Source organism: Poeciliopsis prolifica, unplaced genomic scaffold, assembly GCF_027474105.1.
Source record: "Poeciliopsis prolifica strain line A6 unplaced genomic scaffold, Auburn_PproV2 SCAFFOLD025, whole genome shotgun sequence".
Taxonomy (NCBI): domain Eukaryota; kingdom Metazoa; phylum Chordata; class Actinopteri; order Cyprinodontiformes; family Poeciliidae; genus Poeciliopsis; species Poeciliopsis prolifica.
In genome coordinates this window covers 5,451,523-5,471,019 of record NW_026562400.1, presented here as the reverse complement: position 1 = coordinate 5,471,019, position 19,497 = coordinate 5,451,523, and the positions used below count along the sequence as shown (strand labels likewise).

General features: G+C 37.4%; 1 protein-coding gene across 1 annotated transcript in view; it reads right to left on the bottom strand.

The window, feature by feature from the left end:
* grik3 (glutamate ionotropic receptor kainate type subunit 3) overlaps positions 1-18,538 on the bottom strand; it is a 119,111-nt gene extending 100,573 nt beyond the window's left edge. The window contains exon 1 of the mRNA XM_055047153.1: positions 17,717-18,538. Within this exon, the coding sequence (XP_054903128.1) occupies positions 17,717-17,831 (115 nt within the window). The 5' untranslated portion in view covers positions 17,832-18,538. The remainder of the gene's footprint in view (positions 1-17,716) is intronic.
* Between the last annotated feature and the right edge of the window lie 959 nt (positions 18,539-19,497).

Sequence of the window (19,497 nt, the reverse complement as noted above, 5' to 3'; positions counted from 1 at the left end):
GATCAATTTACAATTAATTAAATTGTTCATAAAGTTTTTTTTATTTTGTATTGCACCAATTCCAGTATATATAAGCCAAACTTGTAATTCTCTCAGAACTGAATTAAAGGCTTCGAGCAGAAATCTCCTCACACAACAAAGAATGGTCACAAACACTCGTCTCCAAATAAGTTAAAGAAATTATGAACAAAAAATCCGAAATTTACAGCTGAAATATTCCATAAATATATCTCTTCACCAAGCTACCAAACTGCTGCCTATTGAAGGACAATAAAACTTGCATAACAGGTAAACTATCCAAATAAATTAATGAACAATGATGGACAAAATGGAAAACTGAAACATAACTCCAACTAAAAAAATAATAAAAATAAAGAAAGAATAAAATGAGAGGGATGAGGTGTGGGAAACAAGAGTGGGGTGGTGAAAATGTCTAATGTCAGTTTTAGGGACACTGCCCAGATCCGCAGAAGCCCACCACCACCACCGATCATAAAACTCAAACATAAAAGGTGTGGTGTCGGAGGTGGTAAGGCAGACGCTTGTAGACCCAGATTGAAATGTGATGTTGAGTTTAATAGTGAGAAATTCAAAAATACACAGTCAAACAGAGATCCAAAAGTCCAAGACCGAGGCAGCACTGCTGAGCAGAAACCAGGTGCTCTTGACTGGACAAAATAATACAGTCCCAAAATGTCCAGAACACAGGGCTGCATGGAGGCCACGGCTCAACACCGGTAGCAACCAGCGAAACGAAGAACAAAGACGACAGACTGGGCACATGGACGACAGAGGCTAGAACGCCAAGTGAGACGAGGACCCGAAAAGGAACAAAGAACTGAGGTGGGGTTAAAAACACAAGAGGTAATCAGGGGACGAGACACACCTGGGAAACAATCAAGGGGAAGACAGGACAACAAGGAGACTCACGGACACATAAAACTCAAAATAAATACACAGAAAAACAGATCCTGACAAAACTAGACTAAGGAAACACGTTTTGTGGTTATGTACTGTATGACAATTGAGTGAATGAGTATGAAGAAAAAGGGACAGAAGAAGAGAAAGTGGAAGAAGAATAGAGAGGAACGAACAGCTTGAGTTTTAGTGCATTGTTGAAACTGCACTTTCAGTACAAATCACTTCAAACAGATTGCTGCATTAAAGCATTGAGAGTCACAAAGAACAATAATAATCACTGCATATAATGCAACTCTCTTCAGCTAGTAGTACACACATATGTCAGCACAATTAATGTTTCAGTGGGTTAAAGAAATGTAAGTCTGTTTAAACTTTATTTTTGTTTTTGGTCAAACTGTCAGGAGAAACCTTTAAGAATGAGAACCATGCCCACTCTGTTTGAAAAGCCCCTTTGAGCCGCTCCAAATGCCTAACGGCTCCCAGATTTACTGTCTGTACCGACATAAATATGTGTTAGGAAGCAGCTCAACAGCATCTCAAGCACCTGCTTCATAGTCCAAACAAATGGAATCTGAAATAGTCCATACACACAGACAGAAGTTTTCTCTTCTTTGGTGCAAGTAGCATTGGATCGGTGCTCTCAACTCTGCAAATTCAAAGCTTGTGGGATTACAAAAGAGCCACACCACCCCGGCAACTTACTATTTCTGCCTCAGCAGTCAGGCAAAAGTGTTTGTAGCCACAAGTTTAACAAAATGAAAAGCTTTTTCCAGAGGCAATGGGAAAATTTAACTCCACGTTACACAAACATAGAAGTTTTGAGCACAGTTATTTTTTTATACTTCTAAATGCGATATGATTAATTTCATCTCCATGAAACCACATATGGACGAGTGCTACCTACATAGTTTCCTTATTTGTATTTTTCTATTTATTCTTTCCAATGATTACAATGGAAATATGTATTCTGCATAATAATTTAAAATGTATGTTTGATAAGGTAGTATTAAAATGTTTTCTGAAGAAAAAATATTTTGTGAATAATTCAATCAAAGATATATGTGGAAATTTTAACCCTTTATTTTGCCAAAGTGTCAAGATTCCACACTAACCATAACTTTTGTGCAGATTCCTGTATTTTTTATCTATCCAGACATAGTATTCCATTTTAGATGGCGTCCCAGAGGGAGAGATGGGGAATCAGATCCAGGAGTGATATGCTTCCTCCAAGATCCACTCTCCAGCTTCTTCCTGAGGAGTTCCCAAGAAGTCTGAAAAGTATGATCCCAAAAATAGTTGTAACACTCTCTCTGGTGACTTCACACCACCACCTCAATCTGCCTTTCCATTAATGTATTGTGTTTTTGTTTTTATTCATAGATGAATTTGAGTCTTACCTCAAAACTATCAGCTGGAGTCTCCAAAGACTAACAAATTGATATGAGCTGGAGAATTACAGCTTGATCACAGTAAGATTAGACTCAACTTAAAGAACCTCAAATGTCCCCTGAGGCTAATGAGGGGACATAAAAATAATTGATGCAGTCTATGATGAGTTCCTTACCTCAGGCAGTTCCCTTACTTGTGCTATATGAATCAATAGCAGGGGCTGGAGGTCTCCGAGTTCTAGGCCGGCTTAACATTCAATCTTGTCTTCCACTTCAAAAATTATAAATGCCATAATGGCAATTCTTTTCCAATTGCCTTCCTAAAAAATATAAATATTGCACCAGGCCCATTTCAGCTGCTGGTGTTGGTAGGTTGAACACATGATTAAAGAACAACTTCCTGTCAAAAAACAGTGTCCAATTTCCTGCAGCACCGGATTCCATTGAACCGTGCATATGTTTAAAAAAATCTGTATGAATGATTATAAAATATTACCAAATGATTTAATTAATTTATTACACATATTGATTGTTATGCCACATTGATGTCTCAAAAAGCCATACTTCTGTGCCTTTAAGCTGATAAGTCAAATCTCCAGAATGAAAAGACTTGTATGGAAAACTGCAAAACCCTACAGGGAAGGTTGAGCATCATGTAGCATGAAAATGAAATGGCAGTATGCTGTACACCAAAGCTGGACAGGAGACAATTATTGCGCAATCAAGTGGGTTCCTGACAGTCTGAACGGGGTCTGATGAGCCACTGTGCCAGAGCTCCGGGCTTCAAAGCTAATCAGCCACCAAGGAGGGAGGGGCCGGAGGTGTGCGATCGCTCAAACCCTCTATCACTACCCCAGGAGGAAGGCAATCACCAGGCCATTTCCATGTGCTATTATTCCCACAACCCCCACCCAACCTTCGACTCTGAAATCAAGGTCTACAGAAGACCAGGGAAACACTGGTGGAAGAAAACTTGGCTGGTGGGTGCAATCAAAGGAAGTGCTCAAAAAACACAGAAAGTAAAGAACAAGAAAAAAATGTTGGTTCTGTAAATGTGGGCCCTTTAATTTCTTTAAATAATCATAAATCCAGTGAGAACACAAGGGGAACAGATTGAATGAGACTCAATTGCTTTTCAACAAGCAGCTCATAAGATCCAGGTGATTGGGCTTGCAAATTGAAATGCGCGGCGTGTAATAAAGTGTGTTAAGGAGATAGAAGGTGTGTGGGTCAAGACAGGTGAGAGAGGAGTTCTCATTTTTGCTCGGGCAGGGGATTAACACAATGAGCATATGTTAGAATGAGTCACATTTTCTGTCTGAAAAGAAAAGAAGAAGACATGTGAATGGGGCCAAAACAATAAGGATGGGGAATAGAGAATGGAGACAAGAAAGGTGGAAACAAATAACTCCTTTTCAAAAGTGTAGCAAAAATGTCTGCAGGTGCACATATTCTCCAATGTCCCAAAGCACATAATTGGGGGTAATACTCTCCCAGTCCAGTTTGACAGTCACTTAAGAGACCCTTTATCGACTAATAGGCCCCACTCAGAAAAACACCAACACCCTCATACCATTCTCTTGCCATCTTATCGCTTCCCTCAGTTGTGCAACATTAAAAGAGAAAAAGGAAAAAACAAATCTTTGAACTCTTTACACAATAGAATAAAAATTTTCATCGTAAAACTTTAATATAGTTTAACAGTTATCTAAACCTCAAAACTGAAGACATGCACAATTAAAAGGCATTACTTAATTAATGTTTTCTTAATATGTTTTTTTTATGTCAGTTGACACATCTGACATTTGAGAATCTGAAATTTTCTGACTAATAATTAGGCCTATTGCCTTCGACATACACAATATAAAGTTTATGCACTGTTCCAGTATATATAAATCAGATATTTCATGTTAGATACGAGCTTTGAGATTATACTCTAATACATATTTATGTATGAGGTGTAGCCTGCATTCGGCTCTTTGATTCAACCCTGAGTTGGAACGAGAAGGAAAGAACAATGGATGGATGGATCATTGATATCTTCAGAAATATTTATTTGATAAGATCATTGAAATCTCACTAAAACTAAAATTTTACAAAACAAAAAGGAATTTGATGAAGTCCAGTTATGCTTTTTATGCATTTATCCAATTATATTTTTAACAGACAACATTCATTATGAACAAATAATAGTCACAACCACATTTTAGCAATGCACAGCAATTCTGAATATTAGTTAAAACCTTCTTTATGTTTTAAATCAACAAAGAATACCTAATCTTATTATTCTTTCTACTTACATCAATACATTTTCAAGAATTCTACATAAAAGATTGAGTCGCAAATTCACACAATCACACGCATACAGTTTATGCAGTCACATATTAAATGTCACTATAAATAGAACCCACTTAACATGTCTGCATATGAATCTAATTTTCATGTCTTGTGACATTTCTCACTAACTTGGCATTCAGGGGGCTCATTCAACATTTGCTTGAAAATAATCAGCCTAATATGTTGCAGATGCATCGTTAAATATGCATGTGATTATTGCAGCATTATTTCAATGGATCCTTTTCATCAAAGTGATCATTCTTGGTGATTGCATATTGTTTTGGCTTGCACATATTTTGTGGTATATTGTTTTGTCTTGGTAAAAAAAAGAAAAGAAAAAAAACATACTTGTAATTTTAAGCCTCCACTTAAAAAATACATGATATAAAAATTATTATTTTTTTTTTTTTTATGAAAAACTTCAAAGTAAAAAAAGAGAGTCCAAAACTGATCTGAGGCAAATAAACAAATAATCAACTAATGGTTTATTAGATTAAAATTCATTCCTTTCAATTAACTACCAACAGACGGACGTTCTTTCAGTGATGTAGTTTGGCCGCCATCCAGAAGAGAGCGTTGCTCCTCATCTTTGAGCTGAGCCAATTGATAGTTTTAAGAAAAAAAATCTTGGGGGAGATATCCAAGGGCTGGAACAGGAAAGTGAAATGGTCCAAATGCAGATCGACATGGGATGCAAAAAGCAACTACTTTTTGCAGTTGTGTTTTTAAATATAAACTCTTGACTGGCTCTTCAAGTTATCACCTTAATAGCACACATCTTTGTTGCATAGTAGACTAAAGTCAAGTTTTCAACTAAAGATTATTGATTTGCTGAGAAGGAAAAGATGTATTAACAGAACAAATGAGGGAATTACGCAAAAAAAAATGTGAGTGGATGCACTTCACGGAGCAAAGATTTAACATTCCCTCAAGAGCAACAACAACAAAAAAAAGGTAGCTGAATTGGAAGCACAATGTAAGGACTCAACACACGAGAGGTAATAACTCTTCCTTTCTAGTCATTATGATGGGGATAGAATCGCCACGCGACTGGCAACATCCTCAACTTTTGAGTGTGTACACATAGACTTGCGATCGCAGGCATGAAAAGTTACATCCAAAATTTTAAAATGTTCAACTTCTGCTACTGTCACTGCTGAGACTATCAGGTTGTCTGCATTGGGTCTCACCCTGGGCTGCGTTAATATTTTCTTGTCAATTTTTTTTTGTCACTAGGTATGTAATACATTTGGTCAAATAAATAGTTAGTATATAAGGATGTGATTCTTTATTTATTTGGTTTTTTTTTTAAATATAGCATATTCTATAAGATGTTGCCCATTGAATGTTCATTTGTGTGTAATTGTGATGATTAATTGCAAATGGTTGTTTTCTTTTTCTGTTCCCAAACTTAATCATCTAATCATTTAGGGTTCAACTTCATGCATGTAGTCTTAGGGTCAATGTTGAACTATTAGTTGGACACCTACAGAAATGTCAAAGCATTCTGAGGTGTGTGAATCTTCATAAGTATGAAGAGTTTCTATGTTATTTGTATAGCATTTGAATTAAAGTTTCTAGGATTGATACATCGATACATCTATGTGATATGTTTCAACTTAATTTTTTTGACATTACAAAAAATATGTGACATGTCTATATTATTGATTATTTACCAAATGCACATTTTTCTCAGCTATTAAAACAACACAAATATCCAGTATTGAAATGGTAGTCGGAAGAAAAATATATATATATATATATATATATATATATATATATATATATATTATATATATATATATATATATATATATATATATATATATATATATATATATATATATATATATATATATATATATATATATATAATGCATTTCATAATACATTTTATAATACATTTTGCTGAGAACCTTTGAGACTGAAAACTACAATTTAGAAACAATCAGAAGGCTGACTCTTCATTAACTCTCTGTGAGGAAGAATTGATTTGACCAAAAAGAGCCTGCTGCTTAATTACAAGCTACAATCTCCCCTAATCAATCTAGTTTTCCACAAATTGGTTCCTATGACAGCCATCTGTACTTCCAGAAAAGCAGATCTAAAATAGTATTTAAACCTACAGGACAGTTAGCAGCATTTCTGGCTCCACATTAAAGGTCCTAATTCATACAAGCGTCACTAACAGCCTTACTACAATGTGCTGCCAGCCTCAAACCGCCCACATTCTCTGCTTCCCTTCCCTGTCAACAATAATCTCCTGTTTGTTTCATATGTCTGAAAGTGGCTACATGCCGTCAGCCTGTCTTCACATGAGTCACAGGGGAACATTTTGTGGTTAACCACACTGCTCTCCAGAGGCAACCTGGACAGAGGATTGTCAGATGAAGAAACACTCCCCAAGACGGGGACAGACCCTCAAAGATTGTCTTGCCTCTCTACAGACCGTGGGTGCTGAGTGGAATCTTCTGGGTATTGGCTGTGCTAACTAAATTGACATTGGCTTCTAACCTCCAGGCTATCCATCAGTGAAGGGGTGAGCAGAGGCCCTGAGAGGTAACCCTCGAGTCTATTGCATTCCCTTCGGTAGTTGTGGCATTTTTTTACTGCCAGCAGGAATAAGACAAAGAAAAAAGATCTGTGCGAGGCAAAACATGGAAGAAAGAAACGTTCCACTCTTCTCCCCCCTCATATTTTAGGTGATAGCCATTCATTTCTAGTGTTTTTGGCCCGAGGAGGTTTGTCTTATCTGTTCATTCTCTTTCTCACATAGGGGAAATAGAGGGTGAGTCTTCTCCAGTCTCCTCTCTCACAGTTGATTAGTAACTCCTGCTCTACCCATACGCTCCAGGGATCCTATGCCAGTTCCCCTTATACATCCCCGTGTTATGCACACACTTCATCCCCGCCTCTCCCCCACCTTCAATGAACGCTGCCGCACACAAATCTCCCTACAGTCATGGAACAGCAATTGGAGGGAATCGCACAACCAAGACCTGACATTTGCGGTGCACCTATAACAATGAGAGCTTGATTAAAAGGGCAGAATGAAATGGTGTCACCCTCCACTCATTGTCCTTAGCCCAAGTTAAATAGGATTTTAAACCTGTGCACTGCGGCTGATACTTCCACTGTCAAATTCTGATTGCTTTAAAGCAGCGAGAAGAAAAGGGACGGCTGTTGCAATGCAGGTGTTTGACTGTATGCAAGCAAGGTGTCTAAGGTGACCAAGTTTACACAGAGCGTCTGGGATGAGATAAGCTGGACGCTTAACGCAAGGAGGCAAAGCAAAGCTCATATTGCTTCAGTGAATGCTTCAGTGTTTGAAAGGCAGCCAAATAAAGCTGGTTTTTATCAAGCATGGAACAACATACAAAAGAAAGGCAGCAAATGCAATGTGGCTAGTTTTAAAATTGGGATCAAAAGGTTCGAGCTAATTAACCAGCTAAATAAAAGTCCTCCAGCATCCTCCTTGTACCCGCTGCTGTTTTTTTTTCTCTCTGCCTGTTTTGCTGCATTATTTGTGTGCCTATAGTGTCTGCAACATTTGCCAACAAACACAGTGTAAGAGTGTGAGGGATAAAGGTAAACAAATTACTCTTTGTGCTGAAATGTAAAAAAAATACCAGATTATCTTGAAAAAAACTAATTCTAATTATCTATGTTACATTGCAAGCATGACCCTTTAAGCACAATGCCCTTTCATCAAGTTTTTCTTTTTTTCTTCCCAAACTGTTTTGAAATGATTTGAGATCTCCAATGGAGCCCCAAGGAGAACTGCAGTGGGAGTCAAATGGAAAGGACAAGGGCACATAATAAAGACAAATGGCTAGAGCATGAAATTTGATTCATTGCCTTGCTACAGTAATGTTCACAAGGAAATGGCCATAATTGACATGACATGAATTTCAAAACATTGTCAGAACCCCACCCCAAAAGCCTTCTATCATGACTTTAGATACCTTAAAGGCCCACAGGGAGCTTCAAGCCAATTAATGCATCATATCAATCAAATTGTAAATTAATATGTCTTTAAGGTTAAAAACTTCCTTAAGCATACAACACAGGAAAGCTTTATGCCAAAAATGTCATGAGGTTTTAAATGAACTGATTGCCTTGTGGCAACAAAAACACAATCTCCATTTTACCCATGCCACGATGTCTCCCACATTCACCAGAATGGAGGTCTGTTGCTTTCTCTCCGTTTCGTTCCCCACCCTTGATGCAGTTCATTGTTGTAGATGGGAACACAGCAATTCCTGACCATAACTGTACTGGAACCATTTGGTGAAGGTGCTTTTTGTACAGTTACAAAGACACACTACCTATCAAGTGTACACTGCAAGCAAACTAACAAGGTCCTGTGCAACTTGAAGCTGTCTTGTCAAAATCATAAAGTCAATTTAAAATAATAATATTGCCTGAAATAGAACTGAGAAATACACTAATGATACGATGCAATTCTTTGTGTTTCCGATGGAGTCAGAACAGACTGCATAGAGTCTGTTCTGACTCTGTGTACTCCGGGGAAGGTACACATTTGGTACTCCTTCCCCTGAAACGTCTGACCATTAAATAGGCTGAATGTTCTTGCATTGACTCCAGTGACAACTTAAGGCAAACACGAGTTTGCCTTGTTATACATTGTCAATAACTACTGTGTGAAAAGGAAGCCAACCACTGGAAATAGTTACAAACCAACCAAGTAATTGGGACCAACATAAACAAACTACAGGTGTAAAAAAAAAAATCCTGAAGCTTTTGCTCTTCTTTTCCCTTTGTTTTCTCTGCTCAGACAAATTTAAATCCAAATAAGGACAGCTGCAGCACTTATGGGAAGACACTTCAAAGGCCTTCCAGCAAGCACTAGACTGAAGTGTTGTAGCCAGTGGCCTTGTCTGTTTTTGTTGGTTATTTTTGTTTTTTCCTCTTCTGTTTAGTTGCAGAAGCAATTGCAGTTTCCTACCTGCTGGCTCCACTGTGTGAACTAAATGTGAGAAAATAACATTTTGTTAAATTAACTGGTTGTAAGACTCATTGAAGAGCATTTGCTTGGGCAAAATTATATCAATCACTGGATTTGTCTTTGAACTTTTAGCTTCAGAACTGACTATGCAATGATTGTATTGTTGCTTTTCAAATTCCAATTATTAATCAAATTAACCAATATGTATTTAGTTATTCCTTAAAATGAATACACATTAATATTATTCCCTTTAACACCAATCTTCACCTGCATCCCAAATTAAACTTAAGTTCTATTCAAAAAAATCGGTAACTTATGAATATGCAAAGAAAAAGTGGAAATAGTGCAATATGTCTTTATTAAACATTTGCCTCAACAACCACAATCACAAAGCCTGTTTTGAGACTATAAAAAGTAATTGTCTTTTGGTATTATTGTTGTTCTTTATCAATAACTACAAGAAATGTTTTGCAGCAGAATTCAGTTACAGGTTTAGCTTTACATTTGTACACATAAAACAAATTAGTGTCAAGTCATGACTTGTAATTCCTTTAAATATAAATCAGTCCCTTTCTTCTTACAACATGGGCTGACAGGAGATTCCAACATTACAATAACCTTAAACCATAGTCCTACGTTATCATGGTCATATTTTTTTTATTATTTGAATATAATTCAAATAATAAATAAATTTCAAATAAAATTGTAACAAAACAAGGTGTTTACAATGGTTTAAATCAGCTTTCCAACCTTAAGAATAATAAAGTTAGATTTATAAAAGTGAGAGCCATTGCACTTTTAGCTTAAAGACCTTGTCTGTGTTTTTCCCAAATGAATTCATTTCACAACAGCTGAGCTGGGCTTAAGAACAGCAGAGATACTGCAGTTAAAAGCAACCGGTTGGGTCGGGGCAGCAATACCTTAAAGCTAAAAAACAATTTGCTTTCAGAACTAAATTTTACATAATAGCGTTCTTACATTTCAAAGTATTTTAATTGTATGACATACAAACTTCTACAGTAACCAGAGATTTCTCTTTTTGATTAGAGGAGCTGCTCCACTTTCCCGCCTCTGGTGATCACTCCTACACATTTTATTTCTTGTTCACACACAAGAAAAACAAAAAACAATTAATGGAAAAAAAATATTAAAAATTTTAAAAATTCTGTTATTGTGTTAAACTTTCAGAAGTGCTGCCCATCACTTAAGTCTTAAGGTACCACTCCTTCAGGAAGGTAAGAGCACCATTTTGCACAGTAGCTGACTGCAAGGTCACTAGGCAAGATGATCCATTAACCAGCTAGTATCAGTTTGTCGGACTCCCAGCGTTATTCGAGCAGAAGGGCAGAAAGGGATCACTCTCTGTGCTACAAGCAAGCTTCCCTTCCATCTATGCAGAGAATTACTCCTCCGACATTCTGCAGTTGTGTGTTGTGCATTTTGCTTGTTTTCCATCACTGTGTACATAATCAAAATTGACTGACTGTTCTTTTTTTTTTATCTTTAGCCTGTGCAAAATCCAGAAGTGATTTGTAAATCAGGATTTTGAGTACGTGTAATAGGTGGCTGATTCTAAACAATGACTAAGAACACTTACCACTGTTCTCTCCGTTTCTACATAATCAAAATAATAGTTACCACAATACTATGAAACTGGTATTTTCATTCAAAGTTCTAGTCTCATCTTCCATTATGAAACATGCAGGGTAAACGAAAGGCACACTATGATTTACATGTAAAATTTATGTTTTTTTTATTATGAATATTAATGTATTATAGCTGCTTTTCTGTTTCAAACAAAAACAATTAACTATAGTTTTCCTCACAACAGAAATAATCAATATATCATGAAGGCATGGCCCAGGTGAAATGTAACAACCAAGGTTTAAAAAGATCATTTTTAAACGGCTAAAATGTTCCAATAGCACAATTTTTAGAGTTTAAAGTATTGTACTGAAATGCCAGAGTTGGTGCCAGAGTCACAAAAGGTTTTTTTAAGCTTCATGGAGTTTAAAGAAATTCAGACCTGCCACTCCCCCACTTGCTATTGGACATGGCTGGTTAGCTGGCTGACAGATGGCTATTAAACTATTTTCTTGCATACAAGAAAGATAAATTCAGCTATTTGGAAGTTCTTTCCTTTCCCAAAGCTCTTTTTGTCATTGTTTCGGGTCTAGAGTTGGAAATCTATTAAAGTTGGTAAAATGTGAACAAAGCAAACGGCAGCAGGTTGTCTACCTGCAGATAGCCCCAGAAGATGACCAGCAAATATCTCCTGGTGAGAGTTGAGTTATTTTACTCTATAAATGAACTTGCCTAATATTTTAAAAATCAGGATAATTAATCAATTATGTTATTTAAATATCAGAAAGAATAATTGTCGAGTATCTGTTTTACATTAATACAAACATGTTGTACATTTTGTAAAACTGTGGTACTTTTACTCCAACCTATCATATTCTGAACATCTTACACCAGCCCATGCTAATGATAATTTATGTTTTTCTAATGCCACAAAAAAGAAAATCACAGTCATCAGGAAATCACAGCCTTATTTATTTCAATAGGCAGAAACATATGTTTGCAGAGGACCTTTCACTGGTGAGCACCCACTCTGTAGTACGATATGAAAACACCATCTGGTGTGTGAGCATCGGCAAAGATAAGCTAGCTGGGGGTAGATAGGAACCTGGTATGTCACAGGATTATCATACTGTCTGGTAGATCCGCTCTATTAGCCCCTGGTGGTTTGGATTATTGGATGATCATTACCATGTGTGACTGAATTTGAAGGTAGGTACTTCCCTGATGGAGTTCAGGCTTGTTAACACCTCCCATTACGTGTAGATTAAAGTATTTATGACTACGCATCCATTTCACCTTATCAAGCACACGTGCTTTAATTTTTTTGACTTGGAGTAAAACTATATGTTTCTTACATGTCCTTCCTGACAGTTAATGTCATGTCTTGTGCAAAGCGTAACATTCTCTAGTGGGTTTTAACAGAATCACAGATGAGTAAAGGGGACTGCACATTCACAGATGAGTTGTTCGCTCAACAAAAAGAACATCTGCAGTTTCTCATCAGCAAGATTGAAGCTAACGATGAGCCACGAGTCCGCTGACAGGGAGAAAGGAATTGGATTGTGTACAAGAGGCCCAGTGAGACCGGACATGTTTTAGAAAATACTGAGAATCAAGTACAGCTTTTATAAAGCATGTGTGTGTGAGAGAGAGCTGAGATACAGATGCCTGATAGTGAAGGAGACAGAAAATGGGCCCTGTGCTATTTCTTCTGCACTTTGTTTATCCCATCTGGGCTGATACATGTGGATGAAGGAGGCGCACGTGAAAGCAGGTAAAACAACCACACTGTTCCTCCCATTTCAATCTTTGCTTTCACTTACAGATAATGGAATTACACATCAAAGAAGCCTCTCTGTGTATCCAATTCTTCTGTGACCTCTACAAGCCTTTGTTCATATTCACCACAACAACTCCCCGACCCTCTGCGTCCGCCTGCAGCCTTCTCCTTGCTCACTTTATATCTCTGTCAAGGGAGAGATTAAATTTTGATGAAAATGAAATATTCATTTCCACTAAGCAACTGATGGCCATCTTAATTTGATAAAACTTTTGATGCGACATCCTCATTGTTCTTTTTCATCACCAAACGCATCCTCTTCCCCACTCTTCTGACCCAGCTACAACACTCTCCTTTGGGTAATTCTCTATACAAGCACCTCTGTTTTGAATCCGGCTTTGTTGAGATGTAGGATTCTAAAGTACCATTACAGCTTGTTGCATGCTGCTGAAATGTGTCTAAATCATTTCAGATGAAACATTTGCACAGACCCCGTCGATGAGGATCTCGGGAGGATGTGAGTGGAGAGTGTGCCGCTTGCAGCTCCCTGCAGACGAGTGAAACACATGAAAACTTCTCACAGCCTTCTCCTGCTGCTTGTGAGGGGATAACAACAAGCCACTGAAGTGCCTCCGTGTGTCTGAAGATTTCAACTAAAAGAGGTGACCACAAACCCGATTTATCCTGCTGAAGCTTGCGAGCAGCTCATGCTGCACAATGCGGCTTCAAGTGCTTGCACATTTGTCAGCTCGCATTGAAACTTTGAGGCTGTTTCAAAGACAATAATAAAAGCTGGGAATGTTGCCTTCTCAAAGCATTTTTGGAAAAACTAAATGAAAAATGTATGCATGCAGGAGTTGTAGGGGAGTAGCGAAGAGTGGGGATAATGAAATAAACGTAAAATCATGAGGGAGATTGGTTATGTGGCACTGATTAAGTGACTTAAGTATAAAATAGATAAAGTAATTTATTATTCAATAAATCCCTGTCATGCAGTTACTAGCCTCATATACAGAAAAATGACAACAAATGATAAATTAGTCTCATCACTGTACTGATAAAGAAACTGCACATAATATGTGATTATCTTTGCATATTCTATTGATAGACACATTGGGAAAAATAAATGAGGAATATGTCAGCATTTCTGTCTATAAACACATTTTTAATGAACGTATCACTATATTTCAGCAACAATCAAAGTAATCCACATGTGCAAAAAGGCGAAACAACAAAACAAATCAAGTTATACATAATAAAGTTCTGAATACATATAGAAAATAAAACGCAAGAAGAGAAAGAAGCCAACAAAATAGCTGAAGTCTATCAGTATTGAAAACTAATTGGCCCTTCACATTCTGTCCTTACCAATGCAAATGAATTCCTTATATATCGCAGCCAATAGAAAAGATTCTTTTTACCAAGGTATCAAACAACAATCAACCAATGGTTTGTGAAAAGGAAAGCACTTGTATTGCTGCAAAAAATACTATTGGGAATGGTTACAGACGGCTCTCAAAACTTCCGAGTGTTCCAGTTAGCACTAATAGTGCCGAGGTCATTATTCCTTTGGCCTCAGGAGCCAAAAGAATATAAAATTACTGTTCATGTGTTTAGGACCACTCCAAAGACAATTTAACTTAACAGGTCCAATTTTTCAATTAAGTAATTTACTTCACTCCTCTGGCACATCTTTTATACAAAACTCCACCATTGAAGAAAAAGCATGTTGACGCTAATTTAAATCTCCTTAGCAAAAAATTACAAACAAGCCAGAGAAATACTACAATAATAAGATAAGAGTGCACAAGAACAATTAGGGGGAGAAAACAAAATTGCATTACCCTCCACTTACCTTCTGTTATATCGAAGCAATAAGGAAAACATCTGGAATTTTTTATGACAAATAAAAAGCTCTTCTGTTGATAAATGTCAGTAGCTGTTCCATATCATTCACATTTTATTACAAATGATTTATGGATTTGTAATAAATGCTTAAATGTCTGTGTGGATTACTTGACTTGTAATTAAAATGTCTAAAGGCTTGAAAGACAAATATTTCCCAAGAAAAAAGAATTGTTCAATAAATAATTTTTAACTTAAACTTATAATAATGTTATTTTTACATAAGTATGTATCTGAATTAATATGGAGGCTAGAAATAATGAGTGCATGACATTTCTCAACAGATTATAGAATGTGGTTATGGACAAAGACAAAACAACTCCATTATTAGTGTCCTTTTATCTCTCCAAGCATGAAAATTATCTAAAAATATTATTTGTGAAGGGAAAAATATCTCCCCTGCTTCCGTGATCACTTTTCGTCCTTCTTACAGAAAACGCTCCATGCTCTGCTTAAACGGCTCCTTTGTGAGATAGGAGGCTGCAAAACATGTCAGGAAGGAGGAAAAAAAAGAATTGCAAAGGGTAAGCAGAGGGAAACTAAAGAGAAACACAGCATGTGAGAGGACAAATACAGTAGAAATGATCTTTTATTTCCTCCAACAGATAGAAGCTGCTGAATGATACAGAGCAACCATCTGGCATCAACTCGGAGCAATGCACTGTAAAAGCACTAAAATCAATGGCAACAACTCCACCTTGGATGCCCACCATTACCCAGATGGTGTACTTGGAGAACTGCAGGCCACCTAACTCAGAGCAGACACGGCACAGACACACTACCGCCCACCTCGATGAATTTCACTGGTTCGCTGGGATTGGTAACCAGTGCTGAGGAGCAACATTAGCCACACTGTGCTGACTATGAGAGACCCCTCTGTTGGCCTCAGCAAAGTGAGTGAGAGACAAAGAGTGCCCAAACAAACTACAAATCTGAAAAAAAGAACAGGAAAAGTAGCCGACTAACATCTCCTTCAGAATTTCGCTAAGCTATAAATAATCGGTGCACTTAAAGAACAAACTTTTACTGTAAGCAATATTACATATGCATTTTGCATGATATATCCACACATTTAGCTTATGTGGGAGTAGTTTTTAAAGAGAATATGATAATCTTGCATTATTTTTATATAGGAAAAAAAAATTAACACAACCACTTCCTTTAAAAAGATAACGTCAAAAGATACATATTGTGATTATTATTTTCTTCTCTTTGGTTATTAAGGTGAAGAGACCTTCTCATGCATCTCTCACCCCTTGGCACACAGAGACATTTACCGCTTCTGCAACACAAGTAATGACAGATCCTATAAAAAGCAATGGTGCGATTGTAGCACATTTCTGGGTAAATTTGTCTTTGCACCTTGACATTTTTTGAAAACAAAGCCTGTCAAATCTATTTTGGGTCTTCATTTCAGCTGCTGCCACTTGAAAAAAAGATCATAGAAGGAAAAGAAAATAACCCTTGACCCAAACAATTTAAGTTCAGATAGGTAATGAGAAAACTTTTGAATTTGTGCAGTTTCTGAGACGTCAATATATTCTGAACACAGTGATGTGAAAAATTACAGCTGCGCTGGGCCTCCCTTAAAAGCTGGATGATGTCTCGTTTTGCACATCACTGCAAACAAGTTACATTTCATGTTTTTCATTTATCTCGATGTAAATGCTAGAAATATTTTAACAGTAAAGATAAGCAACATTCTTGACTCACTGTCCAACATCTATTTATCTTTAATGCGCACCTCACATATATATTGGACACTCGAGAAACTTGCAGAGACATGACTATTTACAATAACATCGTTGATGATCTGATGTACCAAACAGAGACAATTTCCAGCTCTGAGAATAGAAGATATACAGTGCACCAATAAATCCATTTTAAGCCATCTGGAAGAAGAAAAAGCCCAGTTCCTTTTAAGTTGCTCTTACCCAATGACTATACTCTGGCTGTAGTAGTCATTTTAATGAGGGCTACTGCCATTTTTGAGTAATTGTCCTTACATCATTTCACTAAATGTAAAACACTATACCCCTTGTGGCAAATACACACACACACACACACACACACACACACACATACATATATAAGAGAAACATATTGATCTTCATTCTGTCCCTGTCTCTTAGTCGCACACAATATTTTATCACATGGCCAGTCTGCGAAAAACAATTCTCACATTGTTTCCTGACTGAGTGATCTGAGAAAGAAAGCTAATGAAACTTGGCTTCATCATATATATTTTTTTTCTCAATGGTGAGATATAACTGATGGGGACAACTTTTACTTAGTGTTTGCCAATACTTTTTATGCATTTGAATTTTGTGCAAGTATTTAATTAAATAAAAATTTCAAAAATGCTTCCTTCTATTTGGGCTTGCATGAAGAATCAATGTTTTAAACTTTAGAAGGGTGCTATTTTTTCCTGTTTTTAAGTATCTTTCAAATACAGAAATGCATCCTTAAAACACATTTCCAGGAGGCAATGTGAATATAGCCGGTGACTCAAAACGCTGCTCGTAGAAAATGGAACACAAAAGGCAGAGTGCATAGAGGTCACACAAGCCCACAGTGTTTACTTGCGCGGGACCTAAGTGCAGAAGGCATTCACAATTTACTCCTAAAATGTTACTTATCGGCACTCTTATTGAGATTATTTCTAAATATTTACAAGACCTTAAGAGTTTGGTAAGAGGTCCCACGTTTCCAACAATAACTAACTGTGACTCGCACGTAAATGTGATGATCTGGGAGCAACTTCCAAGGTTACAATCCAAACCTGAGTGAGTGCTCGCATGAGTGGATACAGCAAATATGTTTCCAACTTACCAATTCGTATAACGTGAGGCATCCCGCAAGAGTACTGAATCCAAAAGAGGAATGCAATCAGCGAAGTCCAATATTCCCAAATCGCACTCCGGGGATTCAGCCAAGTATTTCGCATGGTTGCAAAGTCGTTGGATCCACTTTTTTCTCTCTAAAAATTCCAAAGATGAGTCAGAATTGCTCATGAAAACTGAATTCTACAGAGCATGTGTGGATTTGGGTAAAATGCGACAACTCTGCACTCATTGTTCTTGGTGCAACATTATCCTCGGGTTTCTTTTCGTTTTTCTTCTCACCAGTCTTAGAAAGAAAGATGAGGATAAGCCCCCCTCCGTCCCTCGCAGGCGGATCAGCGAAAACACCTGCTTCTGCAGGCTGCAAACAATTACCCCGCAGGAGTCTCTCTGTATACCCTCCTGCACACGGTGCTGTCTGTCTACACGCAGAAAAGCCGAGCCGAACTCCTGCGCTTCGCTGCGCCAATGTGGACGACTAGAACTGCGCCTGCGGAAGTTTGGCTCTCCTCGAATGATTTTGTCTTCGTCAGCTTGCACTGAGATTGTTGAGAAATTTCAACATACTTCGGTGACTCAGAAATGCTTCTCGTAGTTTAGTCACTCCAGTCCTGATCGCTTCACTTCAGCAAACTGCTCAGAACGCAGGGAAAGAAAACCCGCTCCGGTCCGGTTGCGCACCATCATTTGCAATAGGGAGGTCACTGAGGAAGGTCCGTCTGTTCAAAGAGATTCTTGCTACATCACTTTGAATTAACGAACGTTTCACTATGTGTAAGTTTGGGATATAATGTGGCCAGCCGTGTATCTGCGTGCGTCTGACGACCCTGCTTCCACGGTGCCACTAGAGGCACGCGTCGTTACGCATTGCTGTCAACTATGTCCAAGTGTTGGAGATGAGAGGGATCCGAATCACCACCCGGTCCTCTACTTTTGTTTCAGTCCATACGTTATTTCTTGTCCTTAACGTGTTTTTTTTATTATTATTTTTTTTTATTGTTTTGTTAATTGGCTTCTCTGACCTTAAACACGGAAAACAAAAGCAAATGTTTACTTGATTTGTGTTTTCAAATTAAAATAGTACATAGACATCTGTTCCTTTTTTTGTATTTGGCTGTTAAAAGTTGGGTGTTAAAATTAGGTTAAACGTTTATTTACTTAAAACAAGAAAATATAATATAGCGTAACATATATGGCGAAGAAAAACAAAAACGACCTGAATATAGTGAAGTCATGTTGTATCAGACATGGTATTATATGACCTTTCTGAGACAAATAGAGGGATGGTTATTCTTTGCACTTCAAAAGTGGTGCCCCACATCATTTTTTGTCACAAAAGGAATGTTTAGTTCAGTCGTAGGTAAGTCACACTTCCATGAAGAAAACAAAACAAACCTACTCATCCCTACTGCGCATGGGCAGTGATGTCACGGGGGAATTAAAGCTTTGCTAGCCTATGTTGAGAAGTTATAGAAGTATGACAAAGTAGATTTTTTTGGTTTATTGAAATGAATGCAACAATAAAACAACGTGGTTGTTTGTTTTTCACTTCAGGTTTTTGGTGGGAAAGTCCAATAACTAAACTGTGTGGATCATGTTCATCATAGAAAGCAAGCAAAAGCAAAAAGTTGAACACTTTCCCCAAAGTATCCATGCAGCAGAGATACTTCTGGAAAATAGGTTTAAAGCTGAGTGTCAGGCAAAAAAAAAAAAAAAAGACCAAAGAATCCCCGGCATTATTAATCACTCTGTTGGTGTGTGTGGTGGCAT